Here is a 27,464-nt window from a genome sequence, read left to right on the forward strand (position 1 = left end):
AATGGTAAATTCCGAGAAGACATTCCACCTTACCAGTGTCAGCTTGCCAAAATGAGTGCCCTTCTCCTCCTATGAGAAAAATGGAATGTGCCAAGTTTCCGTTCACGTTAGACACATGACGTATTCGGTCCAATAAGAACGCATTGGTTTCTTGACTGACTCGGATGCAAGACGGCAGCGTTGTTGATATTCGCTGTCCTTTTTATGTAATAATCGTCGCTTTCTGTTGGCTTACTTTAAATCATCAAGCCTCTGCCATGACAATGACCTAATGAAGAAATAATTTCGACGGAATATGCAAAACTTTTCATTCGAGTGAACCTAAGAAAAAATCAACCATAGAGTCGTAATGCAGATAAAAGCTTGAATATGGTGGAAACATCCCCACACGCACATCATTTACGTGAGTATTATTTTCATCGTAATTATATTGTTAATTTCACACATTCATCAAAAAACCATTAAGGTGTTAAGATCAATTTGACAGGTAGCAATTTGTGGCAGGTCAGTGGTTTAGTAGATGTAGATAAAAAAAAAGAAGACCTTTAAAATAATATAAAGAAATCGACTGTGTAATAATTACCATATCCCGAAGCTTAGCAACATCGATCTTGTGAAACGTACACGCTAAATTTAGAGCGTACTTTAGAAAGAGTCGATGTTGATGAATATGTACATTTCATGAAATAATTAATTGACAAACGAATAATACCAACGCGTGTAAACAATTCAATAATCGAACTGAGTATAGATGTTCTATCATATTATTTCTGTGTGTTAAGAGGTAATGTAATTTTAAAATCCGCCCGTCCTCGATAGTGAAATGGATATCAGAGACAGGAAGGGTCCCGTTATGTAGGGTAGTCAGAATAAAAATGTGTAGTTTTAAAATCAATGAAACAGATTAATAATAATTTTGATGATGTACACGAATAAACTGTCGTTCATTTCTGCATTTTGTATTGTTTCAGGTGCAAATATAATAAGGTGACCTGACTTCCTATAACACGAATTTTTAAAATTGGTTCAGAAACCAAAGGGGCCTCTTTGAATTAATTCAGAAACTGACACAGTTGAAATCGACACGGGCTAGCAAATTCAGTAGGCCATGTTTATGAATGAACTAATCTCAATAGCTGAATTGCCCTAAAACGCAATAAATTAGAAATATGACTGTTAATATCCAATATCGCTATCTGCCTGAGTATAAAAGGGTTGGGCTGTCGTCTACGATATAATGAGAAGGTCTGCTAATGCGAGCTAATTAATTGTATTTAACCATTGTAAACATCCATCCATATCACCACAAAGACATTAGCGTAGAGAACTCAGAAGAAAATATTGCCCCATTTCAGAGTTAATCTATTTTATGTTCGCAGCAGTCGTTCTCATGATGAGCATACACAAAATATCTGCACGTATTTTTTAGAGTGTGCTTATATCGGATATGGTTATAATATACATTTATACATGAACAAAATGGCTTCGTGTTGTACTTGGGTTGTGAACACATTTATCCCATTGAAGGAGTGGGTGTTTTACAGACTGACACACACGCAACACGTCGAATATTTTTTGAAAAAAAATAACAAAGTCAAACGACAGTATGATCGGAAAATATCTGTTACGATTCGTCTGATTTTTTGAACCGTAAATACAGGTTGTGAAATCTCTGCATATGTTTGACCTTGATTGCTAATAACAATAATAATGATGATGATTCGTAAACTTGAATAACATCTCACGACTTTCTTTTTTCTCGCTCGTATGAGTTATAGTCACCCTGACTGACTGACTGACTGACTGACTGACTGACTGACTTACTTACATACGTCACCTTCGCTGACATTTACGTCAGGATTAAGATATTTTATATCTAAGTACACTGACGGAATTCACCGTTGGCTACCTTTCAATTGACTGTTCGTACCTTCACTTCGGCACATCTGGCGAGACCAAGACATTTTCTTCAGGGCACACAGACTAATTGTGAGCTAAAAGTCCCGCGGTAGTTGAAGAAAATGTATATTTTCTGTTGATATTATAGATGTAGGTATAATTGACGCCAGCTAATAATTACCTAATGTTGTCTGTTCCATTTTTAAAACGCATCCTAATTCAATTAAGCTTTCAACATGACCATGGCAGAGCCGAGGGATGACGTAGGCTACAATTAGTACAGAATTGTTGGCATGGCAACTTGATCCTATTTGTACCTTTGGGTAGTTAATCTTGTACCTACCATCTCGAATTGCTTAGAGGGAGAATTCAGTTCCTAACGAGAGCCTGTTTTATGTGTTTCTTGCAGTTTCTACGCCGGCGCTCATAGGTGTCTGTGCGGCTGTTATCACTATACTACTTGCGCTGTTAATTGGAATTTATCGTTGTTTCTGTCGCCGTCAAGGTTCGGTACCTTATCCGGCGTTTAAAGCCCCGAATGAGAAAGGCGGGAAAGTATCACTTGCCGTGAGTAGTATCACACCAAAGTCTCCCCTAGTAAGCCCCTCGGGTGAAGGTGAGGTATCCTACCCCGAGAAGACAGGTACCAAATCTTACAGCAGTACCTCTTCGTCAATTGACCCCCAAACTATCAACACACAATGGTACATCGAAAACGAAGGTGTTCGAAAATGTGAAGATGCTAACATTGCTTATGAAAAGGGAGAGAACGAAGAGTCGCCTCAGTTGGGGCATCTCTTCTTCTCCGTGGAGTACGACTTCGATAAAAATGCATTTATGGTGACGATACACAGTGCGACCGATCTCCCGATAAAAGACCCCACGACCAACTCCTCAGATCCTTACATTAAATTGTGTTTGTTACCAGAGAAGAAGCACAAAGTGAAGACCCGTGTACTAAGGAAAACCCAGAATCCTATCTACGAAGAAACCTTTACATTCTACGGACTGCATTATAACCAACTCCAGGGGATCACACTTCATTTCGTGGTTCTCAGTTTTGATCGATTCTCCCGAGATGATGTCATCGGAGAAATTGTTGTTCCATTGGCTAATATTGATATGAGCGAAGCTGCTGTGCACCTGTCACGTGACATAAGGCCCCGAAATACCAAGGTAAGATCTTCGAATTACACAGAAAGAAAAAAAAATCTCTCCAAGGGAGGTATCTTGAAAAATTGAGAGCTTTGAGAAGGAGGTGAAAGAGGCAATTGAATTTTAATCTTAATAATCCAGCAGTACACATCCAATAGACATATTTGATTTTTTGTCGTGGCTTTGTTTTTTGTTCTTTATTGCAGGTCGTGATACTAATCTTGCATATGCCATTTACAATACAACACAAGTGTTGCTAAATCTTGTGTTTGTGTGATTGTTGTCCAGTTCTCTCAAATCTGTATATGACTTAAAAAGATCCTATTTAGACATTATATAGAAAGAAGTTGAGATATTCGTCACGTCTTTTCATCTATATCAAGTAAACATGATGAGTTCATTTATTTTCACATTTTGTAATATGGTATGAAAGGGTTTAATCAGTTTATATTTTTAATCCGATTAGGATGATACGATATAGTAAACACAGACATAATCGATTTCAATGCATTAACTACAACAATATACAGTTGGATATGATCGTAGTTGAAATCCATAGTCACAATTCGGGAAACTGTTAAGCCATCATTTTGTTTCTGGAAACGTTGGCGTAGTCTAGTCTGTGGAATGTCTCAAGTTAATAATTAGCATCGTTATGTCACAATCAAAAACTATCTTGTTCGCATTCTAGGGTTACATATATGGCAAATATATGGTAATGAGTTCAGTACTCCCTTTCTTTAAATAGTATCCGCTTCATGAACTATAGTAGCTTGATTTTTAGTAGCGAGAATCGTGTTTGAAAACGTCTTCATATTATTCCGTGGAGGTATCCGATTACACTTCAATAAATGCAAGGATTGATTTGACGGACAAAAGATTGGCGATGACTGCAAAGCGTTATTCAGCGATATAGCGTTGTCCATTAATTTATTTGCAATTGAATCCCCTTCAGAGCTCTATTCGTAAGGTTTATCATAATTGCACCAGTTGTTGGATAATTCGTCATTTTCAATCATTTTACTTTTTCACAAAATACATTTGGAAAATCGGTATTTTTTTTCTATTCACATCACAATGTCTTCTTAATCATGTATATTTCTTTTCTTGTTCATTTCAACAACGTTTTATGCACGGTTTGAAAACCAAACACTCGTGTGGTTCAATTCCGCCCCTCTGTAGAAAAAGAAATTGCCCCCCCCCCAACCAAGTATTATCGCTGACACATATTTTTAAAATATGTAAATGTCAAAGTCATTATAATTGACACAAATTTGTCATAAATTTCCGCTGTAATGTCACAATGCCAATCAACTTGATAATGTCTATGTAAACACCACTTACAAAAAGACGGTCGATTTCCCTTGATGACGTCACCGTATGTTTTATTTAATATTTATTGAAAGTACACAGAACTAATGCAGCGTTCTTAATGTAAGAGTTCGTCATTTATATCTACCCATGTTTATCAAACATAATGTAGGCAGTCATGCACACGTCAACGTAATAAGAAATGACCTGATTGATGGTTGTAATCAAACACAAGGCGTCCATACTCGGCTTTTTCTTTCCATTTTCTATACTCTATGTCTGAGACAGCAAAGTATTAATTTTGCCATCAAAATACTGTATTTGAAACATGACATTTACATTTACAAGTACTTAACATGGATTTCTTTGCAGATTAGAAACCTGAAACTATGCATGATACATTGGTTGACCCCAGGGTAAGGTCACATAAAATGTATGATCTACGCTTTGGTATTTACTTGACGTGCGCTCTTCGTTCTCTCTTCATATCGAAAAGTCTCTTTCCAAGGTTAAGGCCATTACAGATAATTGAATGATAAAACAATTGTTGTTTGACCTTCATCTGAAATAAAGGTCAACTGATGACGCTGAAAGTAATCATGTATGAAAGTCATGTGGCAAGTTCATGTGTTTTGTAGTAAATCATAGAATTCTAACTCTGTGAGAATGATTTTCAAACCAACAGTGTTTCTGTATGTTTCAGCATATTTTAATTTTCATTTTAGAGTAAAATCGTAGAAAGTTGAATTAACAATATATTTATGTCAACATTTTAGTCGAGAAATAAGAAATAAGGTCAGGAATTCCAGAAAGGTCAGGCGCCATGTTGTTTGTCATATCAGGTAGCGAACTGGAAATTGTCATAAGTCTGGTACATTCGCGCGCAATATTACAGCATGAAATTCAACCCTGGTTATTGCAATCTTGACAGACTTCTGTGAGTCGTTAGTCAGACTGCTACAGTCAGAGATCATACCACAGGACAAGATAAAAACTTCCTTAGTGCAATAAACTGCTATTATTTGAATTACCAGTGTTTTCCATAAGAAGGGCGGGAAGCCGTCTTGTAGTTGCAAAATCATTTTCGTTTATTCTGTCATGAATTTGTAATTACTGTATTTGAGTTCTGACTTGACGCTGTATATACATAGCTCCAAACATCCAGTTAGAGAAAAAAATTTATTGCAATAGCTGACATGGGTGTCAAGACAATAGTTTAGACGTGCTGTTATAAATTTACGTCACCTCGTTTTTCCTGAGAATAATAAGAGAGTTTAGTGATGAGGACATCACATTTTTGATAAGACGGAAGAATGTCAACATTTCCAAGACGACGTGACACAGCCACCCCGACCGATATACTCTCTTTTTAGCCATGCAGCCAATACATAAGATTATCCTAATCCCCGAGTCCTCCGAGTCCTGCGAAACGTTCTAAAGACAACACTACAGTTCGATATCGAATTTCATTGACAAAGTGAACTTGGGTGCAAAACTAGTTGAAAATCAAAGCAGTTTCTCTTCTCATTTACTATGGAAATGTTTCTACTATAAACATTTGAATGTCAGAAGTTTGTAATTGTTCTGAATTCACGCAACCATCTTAGAAGCACAAGGTCTAATGATATGTTTTGACTTCTGAAACACAATAAATATCTGGACCATGTGTTGGCAATATGAATAATACATATAGTTTACTAGGGAACACAGTTTAGACCCCACCAAAAAAAATTGTAATAATAAAAAAAAAATAGTTTAATTAAAAAAACGATTCACTTTTTTTAAATATAAAAAAAAATTAAAATCATCATGAACCTTTTGTAAAAAATAATCAATATGGCAGGTATCCATTCATTGGTAATAAAACATAGTACACCAGGAAGAGGAATTTAAATAGTTTTTTCCCTGATAAAACTACACAGGAAAGCTGATAACGTTTTTGGCCGTTCTTTTTCAACCATGATTTGAGTTTTGTCGATGGCAGAGATTATTTACGGCAATTTGAAAACTTCACGCTAAGGATGTCATCACTTGGTCATCTGAATGTAAAAGAAATAAGCTTAAAGCCATCAATATATTATCAACTTTGAACGGTTCTCTATTCTCGGGGTATATTTTATTTTTATAGTTATGTATATTTCTAACATACATTTTGCATGCACCGGTGGAATTTTATGTTGATATTTGTATTACCGTAGAAAGACAGCAGCAGCAGCAGCAACAACGACGACGACGACGACGACGACGACGACGACGACGACGACGACGACAACAACAACAACAACAACAACAACAACAACAACAACAACAACAACAACCATTATGCTAACAGGCACAAACTAATATAAAACAGGAACGATTCATGGCAGGTAACTGTGGTCCGTATTCATTTAGATTGTCAACAAAATGTACATTAATTATGCAAGATCACAATTTTAAAAATGAAGTTAAAAGACGCTATTAACAAAAGTGACTCCTGATATGAAAGTCCAGTTACAAATCGACGTTACGTTGAAATGTTATATAATTGGATCTCAAATCTCTAATGCCGTGCAAACCGTCAACTAGTCGCCAATAGAGACGTGTTTTGCAAAGCGTATCATGCAAGCTGAATCTTAAGTATTTTGCACGTCATCGGATGAGCGAGATTCGACTGGATAGCGATCAAACGACAGAACTCGAAGAGTATCGTCGGGTTTAACACAAAGGGTCTAGGGGGGGGGGAAACAATGTTACCCAATATCAATCAATTAAGAAGAACGGATTCATGACTCGACGGTACTTTATTCAGCTTTTTCTTGTCGCCTCATATTATATATACATATACATATCGGAGATTTCACACTTTTTACATTTACCTTGAAAGTGTTTGCCAAAATGTGACTGTGTGCATCAGTCTTTACGTATACATTGTCTTCACATCAAACTCGAATTACAATTTAAAATTTCTTGAAAAACACTCCACAGTGACCCTGACGGAACACGAAAGCAACGTCTGTACACACTTTGTAATAAATATCACATACAGAAGAGGTTAAAAGCTTACATGCCAGTTTGCGCAATGCCTAGTGACAAGCAGTCGCAGAGGGAATTCCGGTAGCACAGGAAGGAACCACTCGAAGACGTCACGAACGTACCGTACCTCTACAATGATAAACTTCAATATTGCTTTTCAAACGAGAACATATTCACACACCGCTGCTATACTTATGATTGAGATGAAAACGTGAGAAAGTTGGTAATTGTACCTGTAATAAGAAACGTTTTTTTTTCGATTTTATAATTGAATTATGAAAATGACCATAAATACTGATTGAAACGTGAACAGATTGCAAAGCGGTTAACATCTCATCGAATGTTCATAATAAGGTGTCGAATGAATTCAATTCCGGATAAAGAAAAAATGACAACTACTGTGAGTTCGCGAGGTCGTTGGGCAAGTAATCTCAAAGTTGAAAATGATATTCAAAACGAATTTGAATAATATTTAGCGTAATAAAAGCTACGTTAACATATAGTTGTTACTTTCATACTGATATTGACATGATGTGAAATATATGTATTAATAACAGCTCGGTTTCTTAAGTTTTTTTTAATTAAAATGCACTACTTAATGAAGCATGCATATCAAATGCCAAACATACAAATATATTGAGCTTTGATGGATTACTTCAATGTTGATTAATTAATCTTGTGTGCTTAATTACACACGTTGTTCATTTCATATGAAACTAAATTTAGACATGAAGTAGCCAGAATAATCACCCAACAAAGTCGTTAGAAAATCGGCAAAAGATAGGCTTATGATGATCAGCATAATTAAATAACCACATAGTCTTTTTTTCAATGAATTCTCGGTGTAGCTGTTAGTTAACGATATATGTGTATTTAGATATATAGTTGAATGTATCGAAGTAGATATAATTAATGCCATGAAAATAGAAACGAGATACGTAAGATATATGTATGTATGGAATGGTAGAATAAAAGTATCAGGTATTTTAAGACGCGTTTTCCCCCAAGGGCTACGTACGTGACAGTATGCAGCGATGAATATTAACATTCAGCTGGATTCACTGCTTTAGGTATGGGGGCCCTGATTTGGGTATTTGGAGTTGGCCATTGCAGGTGATACTAAAGTAAAAAAACGACCATCGAACTATGAAACAAACAGACATCGGAACATAATTACATTTATGAATATCGCCATTTACCTTAGTTACCCTAAGGTAAATGTATCGTACCACCTATAAGGCTATATACAATATATAACATATATTGACAACGTTACTAGAAAATGGTAACACACAGGACAGGGAAATCGTACGCCAATATCATTGTGTACATTTCATATTTTAATTAACCGATTAGATATTGCTATAGTGATTACAGTAAACACATTATTTGGATTTTGGATTTTGAGTCTGAAATGTGCCTAGTCATACCTATGTGTATGATTTGTCCCTCTTTAAATACACCAACGTTCGCCCACTCGGTAAAGTACATCTAATATCTTCCCACCATGCCCAGTAAGCTTACATCTAATTCTGTTATGTATGACGTTCGTACATACCTGAATGTGGACACTTACGGTGTATGTACAGGCAGAGAAGTCGTCCTAACGATGCCCACTAGAATACTGCATTTATTAAATAATGCGTGATGTGTCACAGGTTTCAGAATCATGGTATACTATAAATAATTTAAACCGAAATGGTATGGTAAATGTCATACCAATTTCGTATCAAAATTAAATAAGTATGGCTGTTTGAACAAAGGGTAAACAAAATGCTGTCAGAAGCAATATATTTTCCTATAGACTATGGCGCACACTAGGCTTTTTCCCCCAATTCTTAAATTCAGAAGTCTCACATTTATCACAGACCCTAAAGTGGTTTTAACTAGCTGTTCACGTCTTTTACTTCATTGGGTTTGTAAGATAAAGAAGTGTTAATCCAACTACAATGTATTGAACTTATCCCCAGATGTTGTAAACGGAAACAGAACGTGAAGCGGGATCGATAGGTTTAAAAATGAAACAATCACTGGTTTCCGAAAAACCTTTCCTTATTAACACTGAGCCACCAACATTTCGATCTCACACCTTTTATTTAGGCGTTGACTTTGATGATAGAGTTGAATCGAGGAAATTCTACGATGAATGATATTTCTCTATGTTTCTGGTTTTTTAAAAATGTTATATTTTCACACTTTTTTTTTACTTTACAAGCATTGCACTACAAGACAACTGCAACCCGTAAACTTAATTCCAAAGTACAGCCAACTCAGTACACTAGTTTTGCTATAATTTCAAAATAGCGCAATACAGCTAACAACACGGGTGGCAATTTGAATCAATCATCAAAGTATCGAGCAGGGAAAGAAAATATTAGCGTTCGTGTTCGTTGAAAGCATAGACGCCCAACTATAAAGCAATATCGCTCCATTATGTATATGGCCAAAATCAATACATAATAAGCGAAACAGTGGATCACAGATAAATACAATGTAAATGTCTGTAAATCCACCCACACGTTGACATTTTCTTGATGAGGTAGATGGTGTTAATGTCGTACGGAGAGTGAATAATGAAAAGTTGAAAAGTGGCCGACTGACTTACATGTATACAGATAATCTAATCCTGTTTAGCCCGTAGTCGTGCAAAACAAGCACAATAGCACTTCCTTCTCATTTTTTTCTTGTGAATCAAAACACATTTTCAAACCATTTCATAAAATGTGTGTTAACGAGAGAAAGAGAATATTGAATATCGAATCTGGCTTGCAAAACACTTTAATTTTATCTTTTCGAGGGCGTTGAAAAAAATTTTTCACGTTGCGAAATTCTGAAATGTTTGTTGTTCTACGATGTATTAGACTTTGTATATTTTGTACGTTTCTTTGACGTCATTAAAATATTCATGGCATCGTTCGGACTCGAGGGCGTTTGACTAACCATAAACTGTTATGGGCTATGGTTGAAGTGACTTTAGAGGTGCATTATTTGCTGTCTTGTTTTACATTACTAAGCTCAGATATAACTTCTAACATTTATGGGTTCTGTTTCGCCATCTTAATGTCAAATAGATGCTTGTTTTTAAACACATTCCTATTGGAATACTTTTGAATTATGACATCTGTACGTGCGTCGTGGGATATTTCTTTAGTTTTAAGTACATGATGTATGTTACTTCTTCTACCCGCTGGCTATTTTTCAACAATCACAAATTCGCAAGCAACAACCCCGCCTGAAACATTGGTAACACAAACAAACAAACAAACAAACAAACAAACAAACAAACAAACAAACAAACAAACAAACAAACAAACAAACAAACAAACAAACAAACAAACAAACAAACTACTAGTACATAATACACATTTAATCATTTTAAAAGACAAATTTGGGTAATACAGAAAACCAGAAATAACATGTTGGGTTTTTTACTTATTCTTAGTCTACAGGTTGTTTAGTCTAATAAGGAACAAACATGTCTATTTTATTTACCTGTACAATATAAAAACAACATTAACCTGGCAGGTTATGTTAAATTCAAAGCAAGTGTTTTGCATAAATTATTCATAGAAATATGAACAATAGGCTCTTTGTTTCATCTCAAATCTCAAGCATACAAGAACGGACTATAATTATGAGAACCATGGTATTGAATGAAATACCGTAGCATTCATCTATTTCAAACCAGACTACTCATTTAGTGTTCAAACGGATGTGACGTCATTCACTTTTGAAACCTGGGGATTTCATGATTTAGGTTTCCATTGTGGAGATCGGTGAGAGAAAGCCAGAAAGCGGGGAAGTGAAATGAGAATTCACTTCCATTACTTAGCCTTGTGGGCTTTCATGTGGAGCGTCAGATAAACTGACGGATGTCGCCTCGCGTTTTATCAATATAATCGTACTCAACTAAAATTACGATGTTAAACGTCATAACATGGCGGAAAAGGAAACTTGGACTCTATGCATATATAATAACATGTTACATAAATTGATCAATCTGTCGTTTTTGTGCTAGAAACGGAGTCTTGCCCAAGTAAGCTTGTATTACTCATTTGACATGTTTAGTAGTCAAAGTGATGTGCTCTTTTGAGTGCGAATACCAAGGAATACGTTACAGTAATATCAAATACTGAATCATTAAAACATCGTATAAATGAAACAAATACAATTTCTTCAATCACTAAAGACGATGATTGTATTTGGTTTCCATAGAAACTATTGCGAAATCGAGATAATAAACCAAGATTGCACTAACGTAACATCTGATGTCGTATTGACAGAACCACAGTTGATCTGTATTGGAATTGTACCTATACGTGTACACGTATGAATGGAACTATTGAATGTACATTTCATGCATGCCAAGATAAGATGGCAAGGGAATATGATGAAAAACAGATCATTATTTATTCATAATGATTCCGTATCTCGCATGCTGGTTTTTCGCGCCTTTTTTACAAATGCCTGCCAGGCGAAAAACCGAATGCTATTCACAACGACGATATTTGCACAGGCAGGTATAACTTATGTATCTCCAAAAGTCTATATTTATATATACACAGACACAATTTGCACAAACGTAGTTTTGCAAAAAAAACTAATTTATATTATTGACATTTACAGTGGGGGAATTTTGCACCTTAGAAATCTACACTCATGTAGAAATATACACACTGTGAAATGTGAACACATTATCCTAAGATTTCCTCCGGCTGTATACATGTTTGAATTTATATTTTTACGTTCAGGCCTGGAATATGACAAACCATTTTTACCACAATCTCTTGGTTTGAGATGAAGTCTCAAATGTGTCGAAATTGACAGGAAAACCCCCCTAGATGCTTCGATGTTCTTAAAAATAATAAACATGTTATGGCAATGATATATTTGACAATATTTATTTGCATCGAGAAGAAATGAAACACCAAAAAAAGGAGAAACCTAAGTAGCCATTGGAATGTATGGGCAAATGATTACAACGTGGAGATGATAGATGTATGGTAAAATGAGAGGGATTTACTGAAAACATTCTAAATTTACACTACAGAGAGAGAGAGACTTTAGAAGACGAATAATTTATAGACACAGGTGGACTATAGCGACGAGAATTAACTTACATACACTCTATTCATTTGTCAAAATAATCAAAAGACAGTCGTATTAAACGGAGGGGATGACGTGAATTGAATGAACATTTTGAAAATTGCATGGTGCCTCACTAGTTTGTATAATCACTGCTATGGGGGTATTAGAGGATTTTTTTATTAATGTCAATTGGCCAATGTTGCACTGACTCAAATATCAAAATTGCCTCCTGTATTTGAGTACCTTCAATGACAGTAGTATTGGGAATATTTTACAACTTGTTATACAAATTCAAATGAATGTATTGTGTCTGGGTAGATTGTTAATCTCGTCTGAATAGTATTTATTTCAGCAACACACAGTAGCAAATGTCTTACATAAATAAGGACTAGAGTTAGACCAGTCAGTTATTTACATATATGCACAAACACGCACACGGACATACATACATGCATACATACATACATACATACATACATACATACATACATACATGCATACACACACACACATACATACATACATACATACATACATACATACATACATACATACATACACACACACACACACAAGTTGGCATTGAATAAATATTCATTTTCAGAATAAAACGAGTCACCGAATTATCATCACCTTGTCCAATTGAAGGTTGGCAGTTAATGAAGTTCATATTATTTTTCAATTTGAAATGAGATAATCCAATAGAAATAGTTATTTGAATGTGTGTCCCTGTAACACTGTATTATGGAATTATAAGAAAGGAAAACATATGACATTACAAGTAGGCTTTCCAATTACGTTTGTCCTTAATACAAGGTTCTATTGAAATGACGAAAAACTGTAATTTCCTTTGACTAATGTTAAAATTATTCTTATCTATCGTCAGCACTAGGCCTGGGCATGCTATTTCAGTTACACCTCATTTCCTTCCTCTTTTGAATATTTTCAAAACCCATTAACCTCAAAACCAACTCTTCCTTCTCTGTCAGCGAGATGTGGTTATTTCATATAATGTTTACTTTATTAAGGGGACACAGTCTGTAACTTTATGGTCTTTGTTGGTAACTTTTGTTTAAAGGGACACAGTCTGTAACTTTATGGTCTTTGGTGTTTACATTCGTTTAGAGGGGTACAGTCTGTAACTTTCTGGTCTTTGGTGGTTACATTCGTTTAGAAGATTACAGTTTGTAACTTTTTTAATGATCTTTGGTAGTTAATATCCTTTCATATTAATTTTTTTTATACTTTCAACAACTAAAATATGTTAAGTAACGTCTCGATAACTAAGATTTTGAAAATGATATAAAATCACATTGTGACATAATTTATTGGTAACTAAACAAAACATATTTTAGAGAGTTGATAACGTGCATTTTCTGCACTGAGTTTAGTCGAAATGAAGTTAAAGCTTCACTAGCTTCAATTGGAACGTTGTTTGTTAAAAAAAATGTTTTGTTAGGAACAATAACTTACTCGTAGTATCACACCCAGTGAAAAGTGTTGCACCGCCTGTGGGTAGACGTTTTTAGCGTAACTGCATACACGATAAATCAAATCAAATTGATTTTTGGGTCCGCACCTAAAATGAATCAGCATCTTCAACGGTGATCACGATTTCAACCTTCTTCTGTACTGCTTATGGATAATATCAACCACAGATTAACATGTACAATGTCTAATTATTGGCATATTAACAATGAATATGTGATGGTTGTCTGCTCGAAAAATGATACTCCAGTTACAACTAGTACAGTTTTAACATGGGGACAAATTAAAAATCCAAGCTTTCGCTCAAGATTTAAACGACACTACCTACAGATAGTATTGACAATGTCTTTTCATAAATAATTGACCAATTTTGTGAATAGTGCATACATCTCTGGTTATTTTATGAAAAAAACCATACTTACAGCTAGTGCAGGTTTCAGAAATAGGTTACTAGACTTTGCTGCTTGAGCCAATTGTATGAACACTTCAATTCCAAAGTGTCTGCTAGACATACAAATTACGAACGCTTATTTCATTATGTGAATTTAAAATATGAAACAAACAAGTCGTGCTGTAAGCTTCTAAGTTCTATGAGATCACAAATGTGACTCAATACAACACCGTATGTTTTAATAAAAAAAATTTTAATAAACTAATTTGATATTATTTGACATAAAATTCGTCTCACTGGTGAGTCTTTTGAAACGAAATTGACGTTTTATTAGTCAATGTAGAATTCAGACTCTTTTTGAGATGTCATGGCAACGCTTATCTCCCAAAAATATGTTCGTAGGTGATAACACAAATTAATTCATTGCGAATATATTTCGATCTAATCTAAACTCCTTGTTATTTCACAAGTCCTACGCCGAAAAATCAATTTCTTCAAATTACTCGTGGGTGATGAGATACCAGTACATCTAGGCGCTAGTAAAATGCATGACTGTGTCTACAGTTTCACCCTGTAGCATGTGAGATATGTTGGACCCTGTTGGTTTAAAGCAACGATTATTAAGTAGAAGCGCTATTGATTTCGTTACCATCCAATATTTGAATTAGAAATGCCATCCAGTCAATCCACATTGTAGGCATACTTTTTAAATGTCAGGCCTTGCCAACCCGATGGACAGTAAGTGAACCCGTCGATTCGCACGTATACAGAGACCCCACTTCAAATGAATCAAGAAGGTCTTTCCCCGGGGGTATTACTACACATATAGATTTTAACGAGGTGACCAGAGTGGATTCTATGAAACATATATACCCTATGAATAATCATGCTATTAAGAGTAAGACTGCCCCCTCCCCCGCTCCAAACCCTCGACGAAGGAACTATGAAGTAATCAACTGGATAGGATTCTTGTAACGTGGGGCTTTTAGATAACGAAATATGAAGCATTCAGGCTAGAATTAATTTGAAATCAGTGTCATTCACGAAGCATGTACAAGACGTCATGGTCCAGCCCCTAAATGCTAGTATGGATAAGCACAGAACGAACAGCCGGAATCAATAAATTATACTTTTTTGTTAATATATATAGTCTTCATGGTCAGGTGATGAATACCATAACTACACCTATGGTGTGTTATATGCTTTATGATCAGAATTGTGAGCGAGTCTGCTGATCAATAGTTTACTACGCAAATGATAAAACACTCCTCCTCCTCCTCCTCCTCGTCGTCACCACCACCACCACCACCACCACCACCACCACCACCACCACCACCACCACCACTACTATAATCAGCAAGGCGAAAGCGCACAAGTGAAAGTATATAGTACTCAATAGGAAAATGAAAATATTCCGTATAAAAAATATTGAAAACTTCTACATTTGCAATTATCGGTTATTGACTAATTTAAGTACGTAGCCAAGTATTGCACTGAAACTTACAAACTCTTGGTATTTTTTTGCGAAAGAAAGTTATGGTTGGGAAACGGTGAAAAGGACGAGAAATATGGTAACAGTGTGTACAATATCAACAATGAAAAGGTATACAGAGTGCGTGTAGTACTACTAACTAATTGAATTAGCTGTGATATCATCATCAACATCACCATCATCACCATCACCATCACCCTCATCATCACCACCCCCTCCCCTCCCCTCCCCATTGCCTTGTTGGTGAACACTATTATGACTTCAATTAAGAATGGCATACACAGAAATAAAAGGAGAGCAACCGTGTCCTTCCTCATTCGACGCCTTAGTTTGTAACTTGACACCTTTTAACCTTGAAATATCACCTGAAGGCCACATGCTACACTTGAAACCGGTAATGAGATACACGTATTCCGTTTGTCGAACATTCTTATTTAACTCGATATTTGATTCCATGGTGATGAGAAGGAAAATAAAACCCCGATTTCAAGAAAAAAGCACCGCGACAATGGCAAAACTTAATGATAAATAGGGGAGTTTGTATTTCTTAATATATATGTCAACCGTAGACTGATGGACCTGATATCTACTTCACGGTTAACGTATAATCTCACGGTGTTGTCTATGGGCGGATTTGTTTTCACCCTGCAGTGCAACATGGCCGTCTGTTTTGTCACCAGATTACCGCTGACATTTCAAACCTTTACCGCTGACGGTCACACATAAATGACTATGTATCAAGGATTAAAATACTTTTCAGCAGATGGTGATTGAACTTACTGTACAAATCTGGGACGCCGATATTTGATTCGCACAAGTACTGGGTACAGAAAAGGAAACAAATCTATCTGGAAATCACGTCTCCTGAAATGCATATCAATGCGTATTTTAGGTCGCGATCGCCCATTATTATAACTGCAACTGTCTTCAAAAACAGCTTCCAGTCGATCAAAATTTATTGATGTTTTTTTGAGACAAGAATAGCGCTGAAGATATCGCAATCGTTGTCATAGCAACCACTGTAATTGCCGCAAGGTGTTGTAAGAGATGTAGATTAAATCGAAGAATTGAACATGACGGGTACCAACCAATAGCACACTTCTTATGATGACAAAAGACGGTAGCCATGACAACCACGTATTAAGATAAATCGGAGACATGCGAAAAGTGAAGGAAAGGCGATACGAACAAGAAGAGTTCGAACTCTAAGGAAGACAGTCAAGCATGCAAATATACGGCCAAACATAAATTCTGTTTGTTGTTGGCAGTGTCCCCCCTCCAAATTAAGGGTTTGATAATTTGGACTCGATGTTCGTAAGTGATTGGACAATGTCAACGTCGTAATTAAACCACATACCTCTTTACGGCACCGTCCAAAACGTACTATATCGTCGTTTCTTCAGCAGAAATACGTGCTCTGGTTTGCGAGAATGGCTCAGAGATGCACCCATTCGCGACGTTTGACGTTCGTGACGGTAGAAAATTTTAGGTCAATGACAGTATACGAGGAGGGTAGCGGAAACTATTGCAAAATAGATTAACTGATAACACTGAATCTGAAAACCCCCAAGCGATAATACAAAACAAACACAGGCACAAACGCATGTATATATAACAAACCGCGTAAATTTGCTGGTTGGGACAGAGGTACAGCCTACATAGGCAAAAGTGACACAGCCAGATGAGTGGTCATATGTGGATGACAAATGGATACATGTCAATTTATGAAATGACGTTACCACAATTTCCTACTTGAAAAAAACCAATGAAAAACGACATAGATCAAGTCTGTGTTTGTGACTCAATAAACTGCAAAAATACCGCCAATGATCCTGTAGCACAACTGTAGTTGGCTGCTGGTAGGGGCGTGGTCTTGTTACTAGGCATATTTGCATACATTTTTGGAATCTTTATTTGCCTACCCTTTCCAGTTTTCACCTTTGCAACATAAACCATTATTTAGCCGTTGATATGGGCATGGTCCTGTTACTATGAACATTTGCATATATTTTTTTGAATAATTATTCACTTACCTACCCATCCCGTTGTTATCTTTGTAATATGCATAATCAGTTCACTGTTGCTAAGGGCGTGGTCATGGTTGGTAGGACCAATTGTGTCAAAATGTTTTCAACAATACTGTAGAATAACACCCCCCCACCCCTTCCAGAAACATCCCCACCAAGTTTCAACCCCATTAAAATGCAGTTTCAAGATACAGGTTTTTGACCAAAATTGGGATTTTTAGAACTAATTTGCATATCGCTGATGGAATCATCAAGTTATGAATACAGCCTCATCTACACATGCCCAGATGCATCTCATTAAATTCCTGCCTAATCTGCTTAGTAGTTTTGGAATACAAGATTTTTGACCAAATAAGACACATTTTTAGACATAATTTGCATAATTTGTCATGAAAAATTTTGTGTCAAATGTTTGTTATTGTACGTACAATAATACAATTTCACATTTCAATTTTTTGAGTTACAAATAAGGACTTGGTGTAAATTATATTCTTTCATGCTGTTGTTTTTCAGGTAAGCATTAACACCTCGTAGAGTTGTTTCACGAATTAACAACCCAATGAATACCAAATTCTCATCTATGACTACTTAAAGTTTAAAGTTGCGAAACATTAGATGTCAAAAAGGAAAACAAGATGACTTATAATTAGCCAGAACATAGCTTATCCCTCAAATAGTCGTAAACCTCGGTGCAAACACGACTATTGTGCTACCGTCGTACGTAATCAGTAGAATGCATCACTCAAACGCACAAATGTTAGACAATCGGCTATTGGTGCCCCGCAGTTCTTGAAACAAATTACATTTTACATAAAAGAGCATATTGTCCCCATTTCAATCTTGAAAAAAAAAAACTCTATGCACAAAATAGTGAAGTTTGATTGGTTAGTATTTGTAATACATGTTTGGAAATCTACTATGAAGTGGGTGATCAAAGTGGACATCCTTAATGCAGTAATGGTGAATCACAGCTTTTGGATAACTGCATTGATTCTTTATTACGCTGAGCTCAGACCAAACACACTTTCTTTGAAATCAATAAATAATGATATACCGTATTCGTGACATTTGGATAATGACTGTAATATTTATTTGATTCGATGAGGCGAACAATCGCTTGTATTTGAGTAAAATATCTACAGGCTAGGTTTATGGTGTAGTGTTGCGGTGTTTTAACAACAACATTGGATGCTTCAGGAATCATCACCTCGGAAAAGTTAATTGAGTATGACAGCGAGTGTACTAACTATACATTTCGCCTGAAATGACAATCGTTCATTTTTTTCAAACAGAATGTTTATTCAAGTCATTTACTCTTAGTTGTGGGTATTATTGCCTATATTTTACACATCGATAGCTATTGCAACAGAACTGAAAGCCTTGATCTAACTAATATGAAGGCTGTGTACTTCGTTGATATTTTTTCATGATAGCCCCCGTAGCCACTCACAACTAAACTAATGAGCATGATTTTCATCATGAATAAACAGTAATTCTCATCCACTGTCAGAGATTTGTCACGATTTGTATGTTTGCCATAAATTGCGAGAAATATGTACGTATAACCTCGTGTCTCTTTTAAAGAAAAAAATAATAATGAAATAACAGGTAGTGAATAAGCAAAAGAACAAATTTCAAGAACTTTATCATCTCTGAGCAGTAAAATTCTGATTGACTGTTTAACATGTGGGGGCGAGCGTCTTTGTAACGTAAACCGATTAAATCTTCAAAAGCAGCGCTTAAAGTTTTGCTGTACTAAATGTAGGCATGTCATTAGTTTATACAGTGAACGTTTGGATATTACAACAGCAATGTACTTTTGTATGGGCGGAATATTTGTGAAAAATAACAGATACTAAGTAAATATCACATATCAATAATTCAAAAATTAACAATCAAAATAATGTATTGCCTTACAGCTACAGTAGACAGACTATAAAGCAATTTAGATGTAAAATACAGAATTAACAATATCTAGATGTGGACATAAACAACGTGGGCTACGTTGAATACGTGGGTGTCTGAACATCTGAAACAAATCAAAATTTAACATTGCATAGTACATAACTGTAACTGGGCATATATATGATTGAAACGCTGGGGATGAAAACCTAGTATAAATAAAGCATAGGAGACTCAGGGAAAACGCTGGGTAGCTTGATTTATATATCGCCAAATGGGTGTTCTGTCTCAAATTTCAATTTTTACATGTATATTCCATTTGTACAAATTACTATATTAAGTTATTACAGCAAATTTATTTTCAACTTAAATTTGTCATTTTTAACGAGGAAATATGTTTTCGATTTATCAAATCTATGCCGACTACATTTTACATTTGCATTATGAATATCCAGTGGATTGGTAAAAAATATATTACCCGCTGGGACACCAAATGGAAAACAGGTCTCCCTGGAAGTATTTCTGTTTGTTTTACAGCAATCGTGTATTCGTTCTCTCTATGTCAGCAGGGTTAATACTTCCAACTCACGTAATCTTCGACTGCTGAATCCCATCACAAATCTGTGTAATACATCGTTAGTACACTGTGTTAACCTGACGTCAGCTACATTTGAGACACACAGGAAATTAGAATATTCTAAATCCTGTTCATCAAATTATATACACATACAAATTTCATATCCGGTGTGCAAATTGTCATATGACGTCACCGCATTAATTTTAAGCATTGCTGTGAATACTTGGAAGACAAATAGTGGTAGATTCATACATATTTGATGGTTTGCATCATGCAAAGTCACACGTATTTCCTTTACAATTACATACACGATTCAGTTTATGTAACAATGTTGTAAAAGATTGTTTAATGTGAAGGCAAGACATGATTAAAAACACACAAGAACAGGTGCATGCACCTGCTTGATTATTTTGTAAAGAGGGAATTTGTTTCCCTACAAGGTAATAATTAATTTCTACTATTTTCTCCATGATAATGTTAGTCAAATTGTGATGTATTCATTCTAGACCCATTTTTTTCGTCAAACTCTCGCTCTAACGTATATTGACATTTCGAAATTTAAATCTTAGATGATAGCGGTGAAGAGAAGGATAAACAAATTCACACAATGAATAAATTTTCCTCAAAGAGAGAAAATATAATTGGAGTAGAGACAAACCAACAAAGAGACGCCCACCCATACGTACAAGCTAATAATCATTTTTAATTTAGTTGTCTGCGATAACATATATAAGGATAAGATACACATAATCCAGACTCATGTCAGTTTCAATGTGTTTCTGATTCTAAATTTGTTTATGGAAAATGAAAAATGACTAGTAAAGTGTATTATATGATGTATGATGCAATTACAATCTCTCAGTGCATTCAAAGCAGTATACATTCGTCTACACAGATCATCAGGCTACTTTTGGCCACGAAACCAGTACAAGTCTGTCTATTTTTTAAGTTTCAAATGACGTGCATCGATATATTGGCATGATTTGTGAAATGGATAAAGTCACCACTACTAGAAATCGACATACATCTATATATAGCTTTTAAACGATCATAAAATATTGACCAGTATTTATGGATTGCTGACTGTTTTTCACCACAGAGGGCGTAAATTAAGTAAATCGTGAATAACGAAACTGGTGAACCTAAACGAAAACATGTACACATTAGCAGTAAATCTTATGACTTTACTCACTCTACCACATTTGCTTCATACTCATTTCTCTCTTTGTATTGGATTCTTGTTCTAATATTCACATAGCACTAGTTTTACCATTTCATTTACAATATTTCAAGTTCAAAATTCCACAATCTGATCGAGAGAGAAATTTACATAATTACAAAAAAAAATCGTTTTTGAATGCTTTTAATTTTAACTAACATCATTTCTGAGTTCATTCATAGTACTTTGAGATAAAAATTATTGCATGACTTGTAACAGTACAGTTAGACAAACTCGTACATTTGCCATGTATAAACAGTCGAGCGGATTAAATATTTCTGCTCTATCATTGCAGATTCCTCGTAACCAAGGACACGGTGAATTATTGGTATCGTTGTCATATCAACCAGCGGCCAATCGTCTGACAGTAGTGGTTCTTAAGGCGCGCAGTTTGCCAAAGATGGATGTGACAGGATTATCAGGTATATATAACTTGAAATTGACATGAAATTGACACTAGTTTGTTTCATTTCTAATTATGTCATGCAAAATGAAGAAATATTTTTTTTTCAGCGTTTTAAGATTTAGTGTCAATGCTATACTAAATTCCAGACAGAATCTTTGAGGTCACTCTGATAAAAATAAAAACCAAAAAAACAGCGGAAAAAAGTTATTCAATTAGGGAATTTTGGCCTGAAAACAGAGTATTCAAAATGACAACCTGGAGTTTACTCTTAGAGTACTTAACTTTTATTCGTGACAGCTAGCTAAACGCACGGTAGACAAGCAAGAGATTGTAATTAGTATTTCCATCAGCCTTTAATTCGTGTGCGATAAAATCGAACCTTGCACTGATGTCTGCTTCTGATGAAATCGACCACCTTAACTATTCCGTCGATGTATTCCTGAATACACTATCACTGAATGACGTACACTTTTGTGTCACCGCTACGCTGTTATACAGGGTATTTATTCATAATCTTTCTGAAGGAGCGAACGAGGTCGGTTTGTTAATTAATTGGCTCCCTGACTATATTTTTTCAGATCCCTATGTGAAGATTCACCTTCTATACAACAATCAACGATTGGCCAAGAAGAAGACACGGTTGAAGAAACGTACGTTAAATCCTGTCTTTAACGAGTCTTTCCTCTTCGACGTACCCATTGAAGGGCTGCAGAACGTCAGCTTGGAGTTCCAAATCCTCGATCATGACCGCGTTACCAAGAACGAAATCATCGGCCGCTTGATCATCTGCAGTAAAGCCATCGGGGAAGACGAGAGAAGACACTGGAAGGAAATTATGGAAAACCCACGCAAACAAATCGCTGAATGGCATAAGTTGTCAGAATAAGTCTAGTTTAAACTCATAGAAGATATTTTTGTAGCTTGGTTTCATTGTTACTTTGTAATTAGTTTCAGGTGGATTACTCTCTGACGTCAGTATATTTTCTGAAATTACATATCAACATGGTTTCTCGGCGACGAATTTGTCGTAACTATAGCAACAACGTGATGAACTTGTACTTGGTCATTTAAAGTATTTATCTGTAATTAATCAAGTACAACCCTTAATTTCTCCCAAGTTGTTGTTTCTCTCCATAGCTTGCCACGTACATAAAAATGGAGCTATCTATTTTTGCCGCATGTATCTGTGGGTAATTGCATAAGCATTAGAATATGTATCACTGAATTGGATACATTGGACTGTCTTTACTGTGTGGTCTTCCCCGCTCCCCTAATATGAAAACTACTTATTAGAAGCTTATACATTAAATTTGAACCGCTGAAAGTTTACTTCAAAGCGTTTCATCAAATTTTAAGGACCATGGATTTCGTACCAATTAAAACGAAGAAATCACATAAAAAATGTGACAATGTAATTAGATCTAAATTCTGAAATTATCTAAAGAATTTACCCTACCGTTGTAGTAGAAAATACTGATTATTTACACAGATTAAAGTTCAACAGTAATGCAAACTTAGAATTACGACTGAAATAATTCGGAAAATTGATCCAAGGATGTCAGAATTAGGAAGAACGTCCCGATGATCACATATGCATTTATTGTCTCATTTATACGTATGCTATATACATCAATGCATGGTTTTTGTCTCTGAATAGTTGTCACGGTTGTGTCGAGTATTTGTGTTTCTTGTTCAATATTAGTACTTGGTGGCATTGTCGAAATGTAAACCAGATAAAAAAACATTAGTTTGTCTGTTGTGCATATAGGTGTAGGGGTTGCTTGGACGCGGTGTGAAAACACCGGCAGATCTAGAAAGGGTGGCGTCGAAGTTTGGGTACAAAAATCATTTCATTTTTTGCCCTAAACGTTGACAGTAGTCTGATTATGCAAATTCCAAGGCTTATGAAATTTTCGTTTACAGGCTTTGTAATGGGATTTGAACAAATGAATTAGTTATAATCTAACCCCCCCTCCATGTAAATGTAGACAAGGGGAGTTCATGGTGTAGACCAAGTAAGTTGCTATCGATTGTTTGTTTATATAAATGATTCAATTATACTCGTAATGTTAGCTTGATGTAAAAAAAAACATAACTAAAATTATCCAAACATCCGAGAAAATATTCGGATTTATGATTTTCATCCAAAAACTTTGCAAAACAACTTTGCAAATTTAGGTTACGGTAAAGAAACCACGATCAACTAAATAGATGTATACTACTATATGAATTATGTGTACAATAACGAGTTGAAAACGAATGCTTTATTTAAATGTCGAGATTGACAGTATTTTCCCTTCCTGGGGGGCAAGCACCTCGTATGTCACTGGTCATTTGTGTATTAAGGTAGAACATGCACTGGGACCAAACATTATCCCTGCTAATCAAATTTGAACTCTTAAGATCTCTACAAAGTTTGCCATGCGAAACTTTAATCACGTCCTTTTGAAATAATAAAGGAAATTTTGGGATTCAGACTTGTTTTCAATGAAATTGACAACCAGCGGGCACAGAGTGAACACGGTATTTGGCGGCCATATTGAATTCTAAAATGGTGTAACTTTGATATCATTTTGACCTCTATTCAAATAATTTGCATGGTGACCCCAGATTTTTTCCCTTGATTTTAACTGGGAATGGGTTTGAGATTTCTTGAACAAAGTCACAACAAAAGTTTGTTATTTCGAAGGAGCATACTACATTAGTAAGATTTGTATGTTGCCAACGGCCAATTTTAGTAAGTCTTAGTCAGTTGTACTCAATTTTTTTAAAGTTACTATTAAGAATGCAACAAATCCTTTCCAAATATACATATACTCTTTATTTTACATTTTATGTCAGCACATGAATGATTTAAAGTCACATTGTTCCTTCGCAGTGAAATCCGATATGCTGCCACATTAATTACATTATTACAAGTACTGGGAGCAAGTTATTGAGAAGTATGAAATTCGATCCATGACTGTGATCGAAGTTTGATAGTAAATTTCCTAACTGAAAAGGAAAACGAAGACGTGATAATTGAACGGATTTATATGTAAAACAACAACATGACACGACCTAAAATATCTTGACGGGAAAGTGTTAAACATGGACGCATTTTTTTCCATTTGATTGGACTTTGTTTGAATGGTGGATGAAGTAGCTGGCTGTATAACTCGCCTAATTGCTTTGAATCAAATTAGTATATGCCACAATTATGCATATTACGCAGACAACCCTTTTACTTCATTTAAGTTAGGAGATTAGATTCAAGCGAAAATGTGGTAAAATGACTTATATTTTGAACGAATGGTTGAAATTAGTGACAACAGCGTCTAGAAGCAGTATTGTAATAGAGTAATAAACTAAGAGATATGATGTAATACTTTACTTTTAAAAGCTTGATTGTAAATTCATTGCAGAATATTTAACATCTATTCTGCTTATCAAAATTGTAATATAGATAAAACATATAGAAATATATAATTATTGTAAATGGTTAACTGAAATGTGTATATACATTCTAATCGACTGTCCACTGTGATTATATCTTTAGTTAGTTTCCGGACGGCTTACAGCAATGAAAACTAATGTTGGATTCATCAACTACAAAAAATACGACACTGGCATGGTGTTATGTTACTATGGATACGTCTAACCATGATTACGTCACCAATTACAAAATTGTTGATTATGAGGACAGTGACCTACATAGGTGGTAATAGTGTAAAAAACAAGCTAGTGATTCGTATAAACTATATTTAGCCAAGGGAATGTCAAATGGAATGAACAATTTGTATGGTACATAATTAACAGGGTTAAATCATTGACTTAACTTTTATTTTATTTGTGTGATTTACAGCAGCCATATTGAAAGGCTTTGAACAGTTTTGCCCTTCAAATAATTACTATGCGATAGGCAATTGTTGTTTTCCGTTGAAAAATGACGTCACAAATTACCATTAGTATATAAGAAGCTGATTGGACAAGACAACTCGCCATTTCTTTTATTCACAATCAACAACTGGCTATCATTAGGACAAATTCTTCATGTCTCGTAACGATCAGTAATGAATGGTTTGTAATTGTGACTTAAGATATATTTACGATATGTAAATTCTTCCAAAAAAATCTAGACACACATTGACCTTGAATTCATTCCAAATATTAGAAAAAAATGATAACTGTTGTTGATTTGTAGTATTTGTAGTTCCATTTCTGTCCAGTCTACAACAAATTGCGACGTCTGTTCAATTGTGTCTCTTCAGACTCTGAATATACACAATTATCTGTGATGCTCTGTTGTATCAGACGAAACATACTGCACTACTACACACCAATTTCATGTGATTATCGCCTGCACTCAAGACTATGGTAAAACACCATCAAAATGTCCACTTTCGTGGGACTGTGTAATTCCATAGATAACTGGTTAGATTCTATATGCAAACAAATATCAAAGGTCAATGTCAAAGGTCAAACGGCCGGACCTAACAGAATAGTGTCATTTCAACTAGTCCCGATTACCCAGACTCTCTGGAGGCCCTACTACAAGACCACCTTCTCGTATGGGTTGTTTCGCAGTAGAACCCGCAAGCGGTGGGAGTCTGGGTAACCGAGACTATATAATTCCATCTACACTTTTCGCCACAAACGGGAACAATTATATTACATCAACAAATGAGTCTTTTTTTTAATTGTATGACTTAATTTGTGTACGATTTGTGTAAGATTTAATTTGTGTTAATAAAATCTCAGTGTACATGTTATGAGCATGCAATATGATGTCCTTGATTTTCTTCTCTGTTAACCACCATGCAAACCACAGTAACTTGTAGGTTGAGATTCAATTGAGATGTCTTCTAGTACAAAATAATTACATAGTATGGATGAGATGCAGGATCATACGACTATTTTTGTCGAAAAAAAAGGTTTTAGTTGACTTCGGACCTTTGTTTTCTTATCTAGAAACACGTGAAACCTGCTTAATTGACGCGTTATAAATTTTCGTCACAATAACATATTATCGTCACCTGTACTCCCGTATATAGATATTATTACACTTTGACGTTCTGACACAAGCTGTCATTGGTCAGAATCGAATCACATGGCCTCCTTTAAATACACTTTTGCCCACGCGTACAGAGACTTATATAAATAAAATTACATGAACAGTACAAGACCCGGGCTGGTAAAAATACTATGATTCCAATGGCTAAAAATCGTGCAATCGCACAAACACGAGACAGAAACAGATGAAATATTCTGGGGTCAAAGGTTAATACTCATTTATCATTTCTTTAATATTCATTATCGACTCTTTCTGCCACGCAATTGTCATTATTTGCATGACATTCACAAGCCATTAACGGTCCAAGTGCAACAAACCCGCGGGCTTGCCTGACGAAAACGGGTGTCATAAAAGTTGTTTGCATCTCTAAAGCTGTTTGTAGTGTTACTTATAATAGCCTAATAAATTGATAACAACTGATATAAGACGGAGATAAGGTTT

At 35.4% G+C, this 27,464-nt stretch overlaps 1 protein-coding gene across 1 annotated transcript; it reads left to right on the forward strand.

Moving 5' to 3' along the window:
• The first annotated feature begins 171 nt into the window (after nucleotides 1-171).
• On the forward strand, nucleotides 172-26,720 carry LOC144443511 (synaptotagmin-11-like). The gene is made up of 4 exons (XM_078133015.1): nucleotides 172-403; nucleotides 2,309-3,075; nucleotides 21,860-21,986; nucleotides 22,549-26,720. The coding sequence occupies exons 1-4, from the start codon at nucleotides 370-372 to the stop codon at nucleotides 22,854-22,856; spliced, it is 1,236 nt and encodes a 411-aa protein (XP_077989141.1). The 5' UTR covers nucleotides 172-369; the 3' UTR covers nucleotides 22,857-26,720.
• The last annotated feature ends 744 nt before the right edge of the window (nucleotides 26,721-27,464 follow it).

This window comes from Glandiceps talaboti, chromosome 12 (genome assembly GCF_964340395.1).
Source record: "Glandiceps talaboti chromosome 12, keGlaTala1.1, whole genome shotgun sequence".
Taxonomy (NCBI): Eukaryota; Metazoa; Hemichordata; class Enteropneusta; family Spengelidae; genus Glandiceps; species Glandiceps talaboti.

Coding starts and splice junctions, on each gene's coding strand:
- LOC144443511 (XM_078133015.1), top strand. CDS start 370: ATGGTGGAAACATCCCCACACGCACATCATTTAC. Junction 404..2,308: donor CCCACACGCACATCATTTAC/GTGAGTATTATT, acceptor TGTTTCTTGCAG/TTTCTACGCCGGCGCTCATA. Junction 21,987..22,548: donor GGATGTGACAGGATTATCAG/GTATATATAACT, acceptor ATATTTTTTCAG/ATCCCTATGTGAAGATTCAC.